The following is a 12,546-nucleotide window of genomic DNA, read 5'->3' as shown; positions in this document are numbered from 1 at the left end:
GGTCTACTCACTGTTCCAGCATCAATCAGTTTACAAATTAAGCCCTGAGTGTAATCTGCTATAATACAGTGTATTACACAGGAGCCTGAACATGAGTCTGTTGTGAGCAGATGAGTATGAATACAGAAGCTTATGGGTAAAAAATCAGCAGCATGGATAAAGTGTCAAATCTCCAACTAAGTGTCAGCACAGTGATTCTCCTGGTTAGAGATTCATGAGTCTAACAGCCTCAGGGTAGAAGCTGTTCCTCAGTCTAGTGGTTCTACACTTAATGCTCCTCAACCTCCTTCCTGAGGGGAGCGGGGCAAAAAGTGTGTGTGCTGGGTGAGTGGGGTCCTTCATGATGCAGTTGGTCCTCTTCCTGCATCTAGAGGTGTAGATGTCTGTGATGGTGGGGAGACTGACTCCAACATCTTCTGTGCAGCCTTCACCACTCTCTGCAAAGCTTTTCTTTCTGCAGCTGTGCAGTTACCGTGCCGCATGTTGATGCTGGAGCACTTTGCATTTGAGTTTTTATTTTGATTAAAAGTAAAGTTTCCTCAAATATTTAGGGTGGCCATCGGGGTGGCCAAATATGAACCTCTCATGGTCAAGACCCCTATTGGCCACCCCCTGGTTCTACCATTGCACCTGGTGATGGAGATCGCTGCTCATTCTACTTGCCAGAATCTGTCACTCTGCACTGACTTGGACAAATATAAAATATGACAAAGCCCACCTCTGTTCTTATTCGTGGTATAAGGCCTACCACCATGCATATCTTGGGCCAAGACATTTACTGGTAGGTTTAATTTCATTCCCTGTTCAGTTCCAGTCCAGAAAAACACAAAATTGAAAAACATACACTATTAAAATCCCTGAGTGACGGGGGATATCAATGTACTGCTTGTTGATTTTATGTTGTTTACAGTGTTTTTTTTAAATACTGAGATAGTTTACTGTTCCTCATTCTTTTCAGCATGAAGCAATGAAAGGAGAGATTGTTTGCAAGCAACGTGAATTAGATCAGTTTTCTGCCAAAGGAAAGCATCTGCTGATCGAACTGAAGAAGGTCCCAGAGTGTAACAGCGACATCATCAAAAAGGATTTGGAAACAATTGTTGATCAGTGGTTAGATGTAAGTTTCACTTGAAATGTCCTTTATTTAAAATGGTGATTATTCAGCAAAATATGTACTCTGATATAAACTGAACATTAAAACATGTTTTGTTTTTAATTGAACAGCACAGGGTTTAAAAGTCTGGACAGTTGGCTCCAGCACTGAAGCTTCAACTTATCGTAAGATGTGCTGTTTTTAAACTAATTTAATTCTGTTCTTCAGATGTCTGAGCGAATAGATGACAACACTGATCACCTGCATCAGAGTTTGGGGCTGTGGGATGATGTGCGGAAAGTAAATGAAGACATTGAAAGTTGGACGAGCAGCTGCGTGATTGAACTCAACGAACGTCTGAGCAACTTCAACAACAGTCAGAACGTGTCAGTAAGGCTCTCAGCGCTGCAGGTATGGTGGGAGTTTAGATGTCTTAATGCTGCTACATACGTCCCCAGACGTAAGGCGTTTGCATGTGCAGAAACTTGTGCCATCAGAAACTGAGCTTGAATCGCTCAGACTGAATCTGTACTCGCGTAATTAGAAATTAAATCCACTGGTTTGGAAATGAATTTCACTAAACTGAAACTGAATTTAACGGTTTGAAACTGGATTTTGTTGTATTGAAAATTCAGTTTGACTACTTTCATTTTCAGTTCTATAATTCAATTTCAATTCCAAAATTCAGTTTTTTGTGTTGCACATCCGGGTCCTTGAGAAAGTCACAGAGTAATCAAACCCAGATATACAGATTTACGTTTCGCATCAGTGAAACTTCCTTTATGGAAATGCAGGCGTGGGGTTCAGTCTCAAGGAGGCGGTGATGCATCGGAGTGGATGCAATCTGCCGTAAAACACCAAAGAAGAAGAACTTCCTTTATGGCGTATTTTGAGCTGGATCAGTGGCACCAAGTTCATGTGGCGCCACTGCTCCAGCTCAAAATACACCGTAAAGGAAGTTTCACTAACGTGAAACGTAAATCTGTCAATCTACATTCTTTTACTCCGTGACTTCCTCAAGGACCTGGATGTGACACAAAAAACTGAATTTTGGAATTGAAATTGAATCCTAGAGTTGAAAATGAACGTAGTCAAACTGAATTTTCAATACAACGAAATTCAGTTTCAAACCATTAAATTCGGTTTCAGTTGATTGAAATTAATTTTCAAACCAATGGGTTTAATTTCAAATTACGCAAATACAGATTGAGTGTGAGCGATTCGAACTCAGTTTCTGATGGCACAAGGTTCTGCCCACACGTTTGTTCTCGCTGATGTGATTGTGAGACGTTTTACTCAAAGAGACCATAGCAGGAAATCTTCTCCAGCACAAACAGAAACACCAACACAGCAACAGCTCAGTTGTTTATTTTCAGTTGATTTTGAAGTTGAAGGAGGAAAATCTGTTGTCAGTTGTGGAGAAGCTCTATTTTGTAATTTTATTACATAGGGACCACCACCGGTAGATGAGAATGTGACCCGTACTCCCTCCCAGCCACGTGTCTCTGCGGTATCTTTTGTGCACAACTTATTTGACTCTCTTTATAAGTTTTCTGGAACACAAAAAGAAGACTGGATTTTCTAACGGCCTCAGCCAGATGCTCCTCAGTGTACCGCAGCTGCTTTTCTGTACAAACAGACCCATAAAGTTCTGACCAGCCACACAAAGCGTGGTGCATACTCTGCAAGACAACAGAATCTGTTCCTGGAGGTGCTGCAATAAGCAAAAGACGCCATTTTTATCATGCAAATATCGTCACGCCACCACATCAGCAAGACACGATGTCTGCACTTCTGATGACGTATTAACGAGCCGTCAGAAAGTCTGAGTTGTTTTACTTTGGTTTGGTGAACAATTCACGCTGTAACAAGTATATAATAAACATATTGAAATTGAAATTATTTAGATTACTGTTTAAAATATTACCTGTTAAAAGAAGACGGTTTGAGCATGCTTTTCTCATCTATTACATTTACAGGCAGAAATTGGTGAGAAGAAGCAGCAACTTGAGCTCCTGCAAAGCAAAGTGTCAGAACTGAAGAAGTGCAGTCAAAGTCACGAGACTCCAGCTAAATTACAGGTACTTAAAATAATGTATTTTGCTTTTCTGTAAATCTTTTAAAAGAGCCAATGCATAATCACTAAAGCACCTTTATTACATCCATAAAAGGTTGAAACAAAACTGGACTTTATTTTGTAGCTGAAGACGTTTCGCTTCTCATCCGAGTCACTCAGCACTTGAACCCCCCACTCTCTGTTCTTTGAGTTGAGAAAGCTCCTCGGATGAGAAGCGACACGTTTTTAAAGTCCAGTTGTTTTGTTTTTAACCTTTTTTTGTGTTTACCATGTCCTGGATGACTGAGAATCTTCACCAGCGTACCTGTCTTACACTAATCCTTGTAATTCATTATAATGCTTATCCTGTTTATCTAGTGAACATTTTTATTTCCAATCAAACTACTTCTGGGTACTTTTTTAATTTAATTTTAATTAATGCATCAAAACATTTGCCACAGTTGAGAATAATTGGCTGACTGTTGTTTTTGTATCTTTTATACTTTACAAAATATTTACCTGCATTTAAAATGATAGTCTCCATAAAATACTTTGAAATTTCTTAAACTCCTATAAATCATTTTTCTCTTTGAAATCTGCTTTAGCATACTTGCTCAATTTTTTTTCTAACGCTGCTGTTAGCTTTTAGCTACCATTCTGCCACATTTAGCATTAAAGTACCATTCTGTTTTTAGCTACCGTTTTGCTAATTAATGTTAATGTTCTTAGCTTGTGTTTTGCTCATTTTAACTTTATTCTACTTTTAGCTTCTTCAGCAAATTTCAGTAAAGACATTCAGCACTCAGCATTTACCGTATCTCTAGTTATTTATTTTTTTTGCATCTTGTCAAACAGCTTTTGTTTACAAAATTTACAACTAAACCTGTTTACTCAACTGGAAATGTTGTGTTGTGATTTTTGTTAGTTGCTCAGTGTTGACAAAAATCTCAGAGAACTGTGTCACGGTCGGATGAAGGCAAACTCAAGAGAACTCGATGTAAAAATAAAACTAATTTTAGCTAAAATTTAAACAAAAAGGCTGATGCGGCAGCAACAACTTACAACAAAACTGAGGAGTGGAAACACGAGGAGGACCGAGACGTCTGAGAGCATTTCAGAACAACGAGCCGATAGCGAGGTGGTGAATTTAGGAACATTCATAATTTAAATCCCTTAGCCACAGCAGATAATGGTGCACTGCTTATTTTAGCACAAATTATTTAGGACAGCGGCTGCATTGGCACCCTTCAACATTTCTATATACAATTTTCTGGTTATTTATTAGCCTTCACTAATCCCCAAAACTTTAAAGTACTTTAACCTGAGAAAAAGATTCACCTTTGCTGTCAAAGTGGATACCCACAAACTTGTTTTTTTCCTTGTATCAGGTGTTGGAGAATGACCTGCAGAAGAAGATCAACACTGTCCAGACACTTCATGAACAAGTTAAAAGAAACCTCGCTGACTTCAGCTCCCAACGCAAACAGCTTGAAGACTACATCTCACAGATGTCTGTTTGGCTAAAGAGCATGGAAGATTCGTTGGTGTCTTCTCCAGCAGAATCCGATCCTGAGGACATCTGCAGAGTAAAGGTGCAACCTCAAAAACTGAAAATAACTAAGGCTTGCAAAATGTTTAGACACTAAAAAATGTCAGTGGAACAAATATTACAAGACATGTTGATTGTTTGTTAACCTGAAAAAAAAAAGAAGTATTTTTTTAAAACATGTTTGGTAGGACCTTCAAAAAGATCTGCAAAACCAGCAGGGCAGTATTGATTCCACCAGGGAGAGCCTCAACAACCTGTGCAGAAAGTATCCCTCTGAGGAGCTGTCTGCTTTGGGCTCTTCTCTCACTGACCTCATCAAGACTTATGAGTCTGTGAACCAGCTTTCTGCCAGGACCCTGAGCTCGCTGCAAAACTGCCTTCAGCAGCACTTCAGTGGTAAGAGGTCTCACTAAGGAGGAATAGAATGAAAGATCCAAAATAGACCTATAAACTTTTACAAGAAAAATACTTTTTTTTAAGTAACTGAGTTTATTCTGGGTACACTTAATTAGGACTAAGGCGCAATAATTTTTTCATCCGTGTGTGTATTTACAATTACTTGTCAGCCATGTTAGCAAAATATCAAATGAACCAGAGGTTGGATTTCAGGGAAATTCTCATTAATCATTAAATTGATATAATTCTGTAACCAACTGATTTTTTTGATTGTTAATAACTCAACCAATTTTACAAGCACTGACCAAAGATTTGGAGTGGTAGCAGCTAAGACTGATCCCCGACTGACACTCCAAGTGAAACTGATCGAAATATGTTTTTAAAATGTTGCCACTGGAGTCATCTGTCTGTTAGAAAAATATCTCAAGGACCAACAAATGTACTTTAATGAACACCTTTTAGAGTCGGCACAATTCGAGTCGGCCACCGTTGCCACCTGACCAGTGGTCCTCATGCTTGATGAACTCCAGTTAACAAGGCAAACAGTCTTAACAATTATAATACTACATTTACATAATTCTAAATGCAGTTTTGCGTTTAGTTTTTGTAAAAGTTGTGGTGAAAAAAACGCTATTTGCAAATTCTTTTACATCTAATTTGATTTCTGATGATTTTCCAAGGACCCCCATAATGGGGTCCTTACCCCCAATTTTGGGAATCACTGCCTTAGACAGCTCAAAAATGGCTGTACCTCAGTCACTTGTACAGATATTGAACTAATTGGCATGGTAGTAGCTGAGAGTTATCCTTAACACCTACTCTGAGCTCCAACATAACTTACAGTATCACAGAAACATAACTTCAGTCACAAGGTTTGAACAAAACAGCTAAAACTCATCTTAAGCTACAACTCTGGCATAAAGGACAACGGTGATTTGCATTGCTTCAAGAATTTAATTGTTTTTTCTCTCGCTCCGTCTTCAGACCTTGTCCAGGATTTTCATTGCTGGCTTTCAGAACAACGGGAGATTGTGAAAGAATGCTCGGACCGATCAGGAGACACACAAGTTGTGGAACGTAAACTACAGAAACTCAAGGTAAAGTCTTTTGTGTATAGTAGCCAAATACATTTAAAATTTTGATTGGAAAATTAATATATGTCATAATTTGCTTTTCTCATTAAAACTGCTAAAATGTTGCTTGAGTTTAACAAAAAAAAGTGATTTTATTTCTAAGGGTGCCATGGATCGTGTAGAGGAGGGAGAAATGCGACTCACTCAAGTTTGTGAAGAGGGAGAGAAGCTTCTTCTTCATCTCCCTAAAGCCAGCTCTGGGCAGGTCCAGCAACACCTCTCCTCCATCCAGCAGGACTGGGACAGCTTTGTGGAGCAGTGCAGGCAGAACCAACAGATCCTTGAGGACAGCGCATGCCTTATGAAAGGGTAAAGGATGCTCACTGGCTCGTTTCCTAACACTCTTTATGCACCCATCGTTGATAAAGGAGACATGTTGGACCTTTTATAGGTTTGAGGGTCGCCTTAAGAAACTCAGGTGGTGGTTGGAGCATATGGAAAACAGGATGACGACAGATCTACGTGAAGCCAAACAGAGAGGTCATGAAAAAGTTATGCTTGACCAAGTGGAGGAATACCTGCAGGAAGTTCTCAAAGAGAGGTAAGAAATATGTATATTTACTAAAAAAGAAAGAAAATATATGTTTGGTTTTTTGTGTTCTTTCAGGGTTTTTTTTGTAGTGCACCTAAAATTATGTCTTATATATAAACAATCCCTACTGTCTCTCTTTAAACAATTATGTAATTATTGCCTGTTGCCGAAAGCATGCATATGCTGTCATATGTTAGCAAAATATTTCATGAATAGGCGGACTGATTTTAAAGTCTAACATCCACCATTTTTTCATATTGCACATCCACTGAAATATGATGGAGACATAAATGAGTACCTATGTTCTGTGGCAAACGTTGAAAAGTAATATAAAATGGTTTAAAAAAAAGATTTTCCAACGATTTCACACTGTTGTGGCTTTGAAAACAGCCCTTTCACTTCCATATATGGGGTGACATCATCAAGGCCCCCAGATTCCTATTGCACAAGTCGTTTTGCATGGAGAAAACAGCCCCATCCATCCATTATCTTTTACCCACTTCTTCCTTTTTGGGTCGCGGGGGTCACTGGTGCCCATGTCCAGCAGTCACTGTGCCAGAGGCAGGGGACACCCTGGACAAGTCACAAGTCCATCACAGCCGTTCTTACCCCTGCCGAACAAACAAACATCCGCCCATCTCCTTTCTGACTGAGGCCTGAAGATGTTTGCCAAGTGGCAAAAATCTACAGGAAGAAGAAAAAGATGTGAAAGTTGAAGGAAGTTTGGCGGCAATAGAGATACAGCAAGAACAGGAGTGAGTCATGAGATTTGAGAGATTTAGCGTGTTTGGAGTTTATAACTCGGGTGCAGTTTGTTAGCATGTAGTGCTATGTGTTAGCATTGTATATGTTCACATACAATGATTAAATTAGTTCTCTGCATTTAACCCATCACATGTGAGAGACACCCAGGTGGAGCAGTGGGCAGCTATGTAAGCATCCGGGAAGCATTTAGGGATTAGGTGTTTTGCTCAAGGACACCACGACATGTGGGCATGGCAGGGAGTTGGGACTTTCTGGTCCCAAGTCAGCTACCCTACCGCTTCACCATCTCGGCCACAACAAATGGTGACTTGCATGAAACAATGCTATGCTAAGCAAGGCATCACCTGGTGACATCACCCTTAATTATGTTTAGTCAGTTTTAGTGTGTTTGAATTTAAAAATGAGGTGATTTTTGAATGTGAATCTGCAGCTTGTGTTTGAGGTGAGGGAGCTGCAGACCCAGAAAAGGATGGAGCTGCGGAGTCAGAACCTTCTCAGACAACAGAGGCAGAGTTGAAAAACCAAATCGAGTCCGAGACAGATATTCAGGACTTTAACAAGGAAGTGGGGGATCCATTATTTGTTTTAAAAGAGGAAAAGGAGGAAGAGCGCAGAGAGCGCCACACTCCTGTCTGTGCCCAGCCCCTGGTTTGATTTCATTTAGTCTTTGGTAATCATCAGCCATGTGCCCGGGTGTTTCCTTGACAGGTTCGTTTAACTTTTTTTAATACTTGTGTGGCCTAAATGCAAAAAAAAAAGAAGCATATAACCATTGTTGTCTACAACAGTGATTATCCCTTATTATTATTATTATATTATTATTATTATCCATAATAACGATGGATGTTGGACTTATAATTAAACTTTTAAAAAGCAATTATTGTATGTACATTGTAACTCATTAACTTTTGGAGTCACCTCATTTTAAGATGGCCGCCATACTCACAATACATACTCTGAACACTAACACATTGTGCGAGATCCTTGCAGAAAACTTTATGAATAAATATTTGAGTCAACCTTGATTCTCTGTTAGCAAATTATTTCATGAGGTTGATGAGGCTAATTGGGTTTTGTTTTTTCTCCAAATTGGATGTTCACGTACAACTGATTAACTTTTGGAGTCACCGCAACTCAAGACAGATGCTACAGCTAATCAAGATTAGCCGACAACAACAAAAAAGGCTCATATTCTGTCAGTTATACAAAGATTGAGCGAGAATCTGGTGTGGTAGTAGTTGAGAGTGATCCTCAAGGCACAAATCTCATAAAATGTTTTAATATCACAAGAGATTAATTTCCTGACAACATTGATCAAAACAGTTCTAACGCTGTCATTTCTCATTACAAGATAATCTTAGTTTAAAACTCTGATATAAAAGGTAATGGGCAACATGCATTCTTTTAAGGCCTTTATTTACTAATGTCTTTTGTTGTTATTTTCCTGCAGAGATTCGTTTGAGCGTCTCTGTCAGGAGGGACAGGCTCTAAACGAGGGTGGACGAGGGGACGAAAGTGAGACCAGAGTTTCAGCTCAGCTGCACTCACAGCACCAGGCGTTGTTGAGGCGTGTGAGGGAAAAGCTGCACAGTTGCCAGCTCACCTTACAGGAGCAACAAGCCTTTGAAGAGACTCTGCAGACCACTTGGTCCTGGCTTAATGGTGTCCAGGAGCGTCTGGCTTCACTTAACAGCACCATTGGCAACAAGGAAACTCTGGAAAAAAGACTTGGTCTTGTACAGGTTGGTAACTAATACGCTCTACTCTTTTTGTTTTTAATTGTTTCTGCACATTTGAGGAAAATATAAATGGTTGTAAAGTGGGATCATGGTTTTTTTCTGGTGTTTTGTTAAAGGATATCCTGCTCATGAAAGGTGAGGGGGAAGTAAAGCTCAACATGGCAGTTGGAAAAGGAGAACAGGTTTTGAAGCACAGCAGAATTGAGGGGCAGGAGACCATCTGTTCACAGCTTCAAAGCCTGAAGGACTCATGGGCCAACATGCTAATGAATGCTATGAGCTGCCACAGGTAGGAAACGGACCCACTTTTTACTCGTGGTACAACCCCAACTCTGAAAAAGTTGAGGTTGAAGATCACAACCATCAACTTCCAGCCTTGTCTTTTGAGATCAGAGATCCTTGAAGTCTCGACAATATTATGAACTGTAGATGATGGGATACTCTGTCGTTCATACTTTCTGTTGTGGAACGTTATTCTGAAATTGCTCCACTATATTCAGACAGTTTTTTGCAGACTGGTCAACCCTAGTCCATCACTTTGCTTTTAGCACTTTGAGATTTTTGTTAATGAAAAGTGCGTTACAAATTAAATTCATTATTATTATTATTATTAGTTTTTTGCTGTCCCTATCTGAACGTTTTAAAAATGTGGTTCAGCCATCAAATTGAAACTTATCATATTTTTTTTCTAAAAACTGTTATTTCTTAGTATAAACATGTGATGTGTTTATTATGTTCCATTGGTAATAACATTTGGAGATATGGAATTTGCCAATCTTTGTATCTGTTGTTCAAAAAGACCCAACTTTTTTTAGGACTGGGGTTGTAATTCATGTCGACGCTCATTTCTTTGATTATGCACAAAAAAAAAAAATTCTCACTATTTTTCTATCATTCATAGTCGTCTGGAGTGGACAGTGGCCCAGTGGTCCAGCTTCCAAGAAAATAAGAGCCAACTGCAGCAGTGGATGGAGTTGGTGGAGCAAGAAGTGGGGATGACTCTGCCTCAGCAACCTGACCTTAAGAAGAAGTGCGCCTTACTGGAGCGACTGAGGGCCATCCAGGCTGATGTGGACACTCGTGCAGCAGTTCTGTCTCGCCTCACAGAGAGAGCTGTGGAGATGCAGGAAAAAACTGGTGACCACACATTTGGACCCGAGTCGAGGGCAGAGCTCAATGCACGCTTTGCCGATATATCCGCTGTTGTCAAGGTGATTTAGATTCAGGAATATCATTTTAACAGGTGGGTGTCGAAGTTTATTCACCCATCCATTGTGATTTGTTTCTGCTCTGAAGGGTAAAGTGCAGTCCATGCAGAAAATTGTGTCCGAGCACGAGCAGTACCTCGACGCTGTGAGAGACTTCGACGACTGGCTGGTTTCAGCAAAAGAGGAGCTTCAGCGGTGGTCCGACCTGTCAGGAGACTCGGCCAACATTCAAAGAAAGCTCTCCAAAGTGCAGGTGAGGAAATGACATCACATCAGTTAAAATGTCTTTATTTACAATTTGTTTTTAGTTGTTTGGTGAGAGATTTCTCCCTTCTTTAGTTTTAAAGACCCACTTTGGCTACAAAGTTAGACACATGAAATAAATGCAGTTTAAGTGTTTAGTTTTACTTACATGCTCCACTTTTGTTTTTCTCACCATTTATAATCAATATTGAATTTGAAAACCTAGACATTTCTGCTGCATATGTAATCAGTTATTTTAGGTATTTTTGGCCACAAACAAGATATTCTGTTAATGTTTTGTCCAGGAGCTGCTGGACTCCAAGCAGCGAGGCAGAGAGAGGCTGAGCCGTGTTCAAAGGTGTGGTGTCGTGGCCAGAGATTTCACGAGTTCAGGAGGCTACGAGGCTTTGGAGCGAGAGGAAGCAACTCTTCTGTCCTCTTGGGAGCAGTGGGAACGCACGGCCCTACAGACACGCGCCAGTCTGGAAACGGCGCTCTCACAAATATCGAGCTCAGAACAGGAGTTCAGCAGCCTGTCGGCACAGCTGGAGCAGGCCCTGCAGGACTTCAGCTCTAAGCTGAAGGACTGTCGAACACGACTGACCCAAGCAGAGGGGAAAAGTGATGGAGAGGAGGCTGTTAAAGGCTGGCATTTAGCAAAGGCACAGTTTTTTTGTCTTGGTCCTGAGAAATATGATCATTGTTAGCTTACATGACTGACACATGCTAAATCAATGAATGAATGAATAATTTGTAGCTGTTCTCACTGCACGCTTGTTTTCCATGCAGGATACTTTAGAGGAGCTCATCAAAGCCGAGGCCATGTCTGATCGTCTGAAGACTCAGCTCAACGATTTGTGTCGATTCTCCAGAGAAATGGGTTCGCAGTCCGACAGAGTGTCTGCTCTTATCAAGGATTACAACAGGTCAGAAAAATGCAGAAACACTGAGGGTTTCATGGCACCTGACTTGTTCTGAACGGCTGTAATGTTTGGTATAAAAAGGACAAACACAGTTCTGAAAAAGTTTGGATGTCATGTAGAATGTAAATAAAAACAGCTTAGTCAGTTTTACACACACTGACTGACTCTGAGACCTGTTTGTTTGCTTGTATATTGTTTTTGTTTTTCTAGCCTGAGTCTTCAAGCTACCAGAGAGTGCCAGAACAAAGAGAAAATGCTGGACCAAGCGTTTCGCTCAGCTTTCAGAGAATTCCAGCAGTGGCTGGTTAATGCCAAGATCAACACGGCCAAATGCTTTGATGCACCTCAAAATCTCTCTGAGGCCTCGTCCAGTTTGCAGAAGATTCAGGTGCGAGATGCTCATCGGACGCTTTGACAGAATAACGGACTAAAAGCTTCACACCTGTGTGTGTGTTAGTTATCGCCCACTGCCAAAAGGATAACGTTTGTGTGTGTGTTGGTGTCTGTTAGCAAATTATCTCATAAACAACCAGACAGATTTTATTGTCCCCAGTCACGGAGCGAAGAGGAGGGATTGGAAATACCTTCTGTTCATCCATGTAGTGAGCATGCTAACTTAAAAAATAAGTGAGGTACCGACTTCCATTTTGGTGTGTGGCTACATCTAGGTGTAAGAAAGGTTCCTTTTGGAAACCGGGTGATCAGTCAAGATCCAAGATGGCTGCTGCCATGTATGTATTATGTATGTTAACGTTGTGAGCTTGATAACTTGAAAAATAAGCAACATGCTGACTTACATCTTGGCATAGATTTTCATCTAGGCATAAGAAAGTTCACACACACACACACACACACACACACACACGCACACACACACACACACACACACACACACACACACACACACAC

General features: G+C 40.4%; 1 protein-coding gene across 1 annotated transcript in view; it reads left to right on the top strand.

The window, feature by feature from the left end:
- syne1b (spectrin repeat containing, nuclear envelope 1b) overlaps window positions 1–12,546 on the top strand; it is a 154,414-nt gene that overhangs the window by 54,510 nt on the left and 87,358 nt on the right. The window contains exons 43-57 of the mRNA XM_037694836.1: window positions 959–1,117; window positions 1,322–1,504; window positions 3,073–3,174; window positions 4,538–4,741; window positions 4,887–5,094; window positions 6,079–6,191; window positions 6,331–6,536; window positions 6,619–6,768; window positions 8,975–9,266; window positions 9,380–9,552; window positions 10,165–10,474; window positions 10,560–10,724; window positions 11,020–11,376; window positions 11,504–11,640; window positions 11,848–12,025. Coding sequence (XP_037550764.1) covers window positions 959–1,117; window positions 1,322–1,504; window positions 3,073–3,174; window positions 4,538–4,741; window positions 4,887–5,094; window positions 6,079–6,191; window positions 6,331–6,536; window positions 6,619–6,768; window positions 8,975–9,266; window positions 9,380–9,552; window positions 10,165–10,474; window positions 10,560–10,724; window positions 11,020–11,376; window positions 11,504–11,640; window positions 11,848–12,025 — 2,937 coding nt within the window. The remainder of the gene's footprint in view (window positions 1–958; window positions 1,118–1,321; window positions 1,505–3,072; window positions 3,175–4,537; window positions 4,742–4,886; window positions 5,095–6,078; window positions 6,192–6,330; window positions 6,537–6,618; window positions 6,769–8,974; window positions 9,267–9,379; window positions 9,553–10,164; window positions 10,475–10,559; window positions 10,725–11,019; window positions 11,377–11,503; window positions 11,641–11,847; window positions 12,026–12,546) is intronic.

This window comes from Nematolebias whitei, chromosome 21, assembly GCF_014905685.2.
Source record: "Nematolebias whitei isolate Nwh7 chromosome 21, NemWhi1, whole genome shotgun sequence".
Lineage (NCBI taxonomy): Eukaryota > Metazoa > Chordata > Actinopteri > Cyprinodontiformes > Rivulidae > Nematolebias > Nematolebias whitei.
The sequence above is the reverse complement of the archived record's forward strand: the minus strand, read 5'-3'. Positions and strand labels throughout refer to the sequence as shown.